The sequence below is a fragment of the Brassica oleracea genome, chromosome C9 (assembly GCF_000695525.1).
Source record: "Brassica oleracea var. oleracea cultivar TO1000 chromosome C9, BOL, whole genome shotgun sequence".
In the NCBI taxonomy this organism is placed as follows: domain Eukaryota; kingdom Viridiplantae; phylum Streptophyta; class Magnoliopsida; order Brassicales; family Brassicaceae; genus Brassica; species Brassica oleracea.
The window spans coordinates 31,531,156-31,535,819 of record NC_027756.1 but is presented as its reverse complement, the minus strand read 5'-3'; the positions used below and the strand labels follow the sequence as shown (position 1 = coordinate 31,535,819).

General features: G+C 39.9%; 1 protein-coding gene across 2 annotated transcripts; it reads right to left on the bottom strand.

Moving 5' to 3' along the window:
* Positions 1 to 692: 692 nt before the first annotated feature.
* LOC106313079 (probable serine/threonine-protein kinase At1g54610) lies at positions 693 to 4,237 on the bottom strand. 2 transcript variants are annotated; one of them, XR_001264297.1, is made up of 8 exons: positions 3,597 to 4,237; positions 3,174 to 3,458; positions 2,668 to 2,985; positions 2,228 to 2,455; positions 2,031 to 2,131; positions 1,802 to 1,928; positions 1,177 to 1,687; positions 693 to 880 (listed from the first exon to the last, which is right to left on the bottom strand). XR_001264297.1 is itself a non-coding variant. In XM_013750812.1 (7 exons), exons 1-7 carry the CDS (start codon positions 3,951 to 3,953, stop codon positions 1,361 to 1,363), a joined length of 1,743 nt encoding a protein of 580 aa, XP_013606266.1. In that variant the 5' UTR covers positions 3,954 to 4,237; the 3' UTR covers positions 1,100 to 1,360. The 2 variants fall into 2 exon arrangements, 1 of the variants encoding a protein (XP_013606266.1); XM_013750812.1 differs by lacking the exon at positions 693 to 880 and having other exon boundaries at positions 1,100 to 1,687.
* Between the last annotated feature and the right edge of the window lie 427 nt (positions 4,238 to 4,664).

The window sequence follows — 4,664 nt, the reverse complement described above, 5'->3', positions numbered from 1 at the left end:
TTTACCTGTTGCGGTTGTCCAGAATCGGTCAATCACCATACCTTGTGAAAACAAAAAACACAAACCAAGACTAAAGCTTGTTAAACATATGATCCTAATTAGAAGAAAGAACATGCGTTGAGATTAGTCGAAATCAATCTATCACTGGATTGTGAAGCAGAGCGTCTTTCTCTGGGATTGTTGTCTCCTATTTCCGATTTTAAATCATGTTCACATCTCTAAAACATATGAAACTGAGGTTACCATTGAACTTGGGGATTTGCTCATCTGTGATCATGAATCTCCGTGGTCGCCAACTAAGAGGAGCTCGACGGACTTTCGAGTGATGCTAGAGAAACACCGAACTGTTTCGAAGAAAGTGCAACCAGATGGAATAAGCTGGGAGCTTGACGGAAATATATGTGGAGGAGACTCACTGTGGGTCTATATATATAGAATGATAGTGGTGTAGAATCGGTATAACCATCACATAGATCCAGGGGGTTACAGTAGAAACGAAGAGGTAGATCGAAATCTTAATGTGGAGTTGTGGACTAATGAAGGGATAACCCAAATTAAATGACGGATTAAAGCATTTGCGAGACGTTACGGTTATCAAAGGGCGTCGTCTTTAGTCGGGGCGTGCTTTCGTCGGCAAAGAATCAGCCACAAGAAAAAGAAGGAAGAAGAACCTAATACATATGGGTCTCAAATAAGAAGCGGGCTCAATTTTAAAAAAAAATAAGCGAAGCCCATTTAGAAAAAATAACATTTCACAGTAACAAACGTCATGCGCGTGAGCGTAAGAATTTAAAAAAGAAAAGAACGCGTGAGAAACACCGATCCACTCCCGACCCGCCAAATGTCCAAAACGCCCCATCCTCCGTGCTGACGTGGACACCTGAGAATGGAGCACAAAGCAACTTTATATATATAAGATTAAATAGTAGATTATTTTAATAAAATGAGATTTGGCCTATAATCTAGTCATAGCAAAAGGTTTAGAGGTTTAATACTATAGCAAAATACTTTAAGCTACGATCTTTTTCCCAATCAGGTTTTGTTGTCACAGCAAAAGGACAAATTCGATCAAAAATAGGTGGAATAAACCCAAAAGCAGAAGTCAAACATTTTGAACATCTTAATGTCTGAAACCACAAAACCCATTTCAACAATCTGTACATTCTAAAAAAGTACCTGAACTGTGTTTTTACATGAGCGTCAAACCACATTTCCATTCGTGCAATATCTCGCTCATACTATTCTGCTACAAAGAATATGACTTTCTTCAACTAATCTCTCTCCTTTGAATTGAAATGGAAACAACCTCTTATTCTTGATGCACTAATGTAACTTTCAACTTGTTTCCCGTTTACTTATCCTATCTCCGGTTCCCAAAAACTTCTGATCTGCTCCTGAAAAGTGAGTCCATAGATAGCCCCAGCGCTGGAGGAGGTTTAAGCCCCCATATGTACTTTCTAGAAGAAGACCCCCGGGTTCCTTCTTTGTTTGAAACCTTTCTCATTGACGTCCCTTCCCCAGCCTTCAGTGATCTCGATGACCCGAAAGAAGCCTCAGGCTTTGCACCAAATACAGAGCTTTTCGTTGACTGATCTTCCACTGGGTGCCCAACAGCACCGTCCTGGTGAGGAGGCGGGAACTTCTCGCTCTTGCTCTTTCCATGTGTTTGTGGTACCACTCTCCACCTCTGCAAGACACATTAGGGAAGTGTCAGATACAAATTTTTAACTACTCGCTCCTGCTCTTTCTATGTGTGTGTGCATGAGTATGAATGAGATTAAAAGGGGATTTTCTTTCTCACATCTAAGTTTGCTTGAATCTCGGCATTAGCTTCTGGAGCTGGAATGGCTCTCCCAGTTCGATCACCACGATACCTTATTCTTCTTGCTCCTTCCACACCACTAGCTTTTCCAGCAAGACCCTTTTGCCTAGACAAACAAATGCAGCCACCAGACAAGACAAATTACAAATCAATCTAATCAATAGCAAGTGCAACCAGAAAACGCACAGAAGAAGTAAAAATTAAGTACCTTCTTGCCTCTTCGTCCCTTAGCTTTATATTCAGCTCTTTGGAAGGTGGATATTTTGGTAGACTTGATGGATCACACGCTAAAGGTTCACTCGTAAAGAACTGCACACACAAACCAGAAGTGTTTTTTTCATCTAATCACGAACTTACCATATACAATCAAACAATAGAAAGATTTGGAGAGGAAGGATGGCTCACTTCACTACTCAAGGCCGAGGTAGAAGTTCCTCGATCAACAGGATCTATGGCAAGAAGTGTCTCGACTAGATGCACAGTGGATGGGTCGAAGCCGTTGAATGCTTCAGCCACACAACGTTTGTACGGATGTTGGGGCTTAAAAAGGGTTGCGTTTGCCAATTTGTACTTCTTCCAGTACAATTCTGAAGGCGAGCCACATAATTTAAATATCTTATGAAGTTGTTCCACCTACAAAATGAACAAATTAGCAGTTTAAACAACAGACTTATTAAAAATAAAAATTTCGGGCGTACATACATTTAATATGGTCCCAAGATCATGCAAGTTGGTTTCCAAAAATAAGTCAAAAGAAACATTAACTTCTCTCTATAATGCAACTAAAGATAAAGAGGCCCTACACATCTGTATATGATAAAGATAAGACAATGATTCTGTTTTACCTCTGTTCTTCCTGGCATAACGGGCTTGCCCGCAAGTAACTCTGCCATGATACAACCGGCGCTCCAAAGATCAACGCCAGTTCCATAGTTGGTAGCTCCAAGAAGAAGCTCGGGAGGGCGGTACCAGAGCGTGACAACACGACTAGTCAGCGTTTGCTTTTGCTTTGGATCGAAAAACGTAGCCAAACCGAAATCAGCAATCTTCAGTATTCCATCATTATCTATCAGCAAATTGGAACCTTTGATATCCCGATGTAACACTCCTCGGCTATGGCAATGCTCTAGCCCCGATAGTAGCTGCTTCATAAAACATTTCACCTGAAGAAAACAAACAAAATGTACTTCAGATTATGTAAAGATTATAAAGAACAAAAATCAATGAATGACAATTCATAAAAAACATTAAAGTCACTTATATAATGACAACACACAAACATCAAAATTTTAAAATTCATGTAATCTTATGTAAAACAATAATACATTCATCAGTGTCACAACACACAAACCTGAGAAAGATCAAACTTGACACGTTGAGCTGCAGCAAGGCCAGTGAGATCATGCTCCATATACTCAAAAACAAGGTAGAGACTACACGAAACCCTCGAAGCAACTAACCCTTCAAGCTTTATGACATTAGGATGATTCAGCCGTCGCAGCACAAGAATCTCTCTAGCCATGAACTTAACACTCTCTGCTTCCAAATTATCAAATCTAACTTTCTTCAAAGCTACAATTTTTCCAGTCAATAGATCCTTAGCCTTATACACATTGCTGTAAGTTCCTTGCCCAATCTATAGAATTACAACATTCATTACATCAAAAACAAAAACAAAAAGTATAATTAATTATTAATTAATCGAAAAAAAGTAATTAACTTTCTAATTTTATCACTTTATGCTAATAATGATTAGTGTTTTGATTATGCTTACCTTCTCGAGCTTCTCGTATGTGGTGGCTCGCCGTGGAGTCAAGTCTTTGATCGACTCGCCGCAAGCAGCAATCAGCCAAGGTGGCCATCCTTCCGGCGCACGGAGATTCATCCCCAACGGGCGGCGAGAAGAGCCGGCGGAGAAGTCACTGGTGTGCCACGTTCTCGCCGTTTGAATCTGAGTCGAACCTAAATCCTTCTTGCTCCCTCCGGTTTCGATGACCTCCGGTACATATACGGCGGTGGAGGAAGAAGAAGGCAAATGATTCGTCTTGGTTTCACGGCGGAGGTTTCCCGGAGGAGCTTCATCGGGATTATGTTTTCCTCCAGCGGACTTCTTGCAGAAAACGCAGCCCATTGTTTTGAATCGGCGAAAGCTCTTTTCTTTAGTTTATCATATCGCCGCTGTGAACGGCAAACCGCTAAACTGATGTTTCAGCTTTAATGTGTGCTGTTTTTGTTTGTCTCACTTGGAAATATACATTACACTGTGGGAATAGCATTTTGTCAAACGACAGAGTTTTGAAGCAGTGGAGTCTTTTGCACGTAGGAGAGTGAAGACGGGTGGTTTTCCGTTAATAGTTAACGGTGGTTTCACATGGATGATCTTTTTAGAGTTTTACTTTGAGATTTGTCTCTCTATGTAACTCGAAGACCTGAGAAAGGCTATTAAAGCTGGGACAAAAGCCTTTCTCATTGGTAAAAAAATTGAAGCCCAAAATTTATTGGACTTTTTGCAGAATTGACCTATAACTTAAAGTTAAACACAAAACTAACTTTTTTTTTTTTTAAATTGGTTTTGCCCTATTCACCCCACAAGTTCATATAATTTACGAAAATGTCATCAATTTTTTTTTCTTTTTTTTTCCGAAAATGACATTTTTACTCTCTCACCCTCATCATCTTCAAGTAATTACAAGATTGCCATTGTCATCAATACCACAACCACCATGAACAACCAATTTGAAGCTCTTAATGCTCCCAAAATCGATTTACCCTTCTTCTTTTTCCATTCTTGTGAACTAAACACAACATATCTCTCACTTTCTCTCCACAATGAGCTAAAAAA

What these genes read in the sequence shown, in the direction of transcription:
- LOC106313079 (XM_013750812.1), bottom strand. Translation starts at nt 3,953, where the DNA reads ATGGGCTGCGTTTTCTGCAAGAAGTCCGCTGGAGGAAAACATAATCCC. An exon ending in CATACGAGAAGCTCGAGAAG is followed by an intron (nt 3,459 to 3,596) that starts GTAAGCATAATC and finishes GTAATTCTATAG; the next exon opens with ATTGGGCAAGGAACTTACAG. An exon ending in AGGGACGAAGAGGCAAGAAG is followed by an intron (nt 1,929 to 2,030) that starts GTACTTAATTTT and finishes TTGTTTGTCTAG; the next exon opens with GCAAAAGGGTCTTGCTGGAA.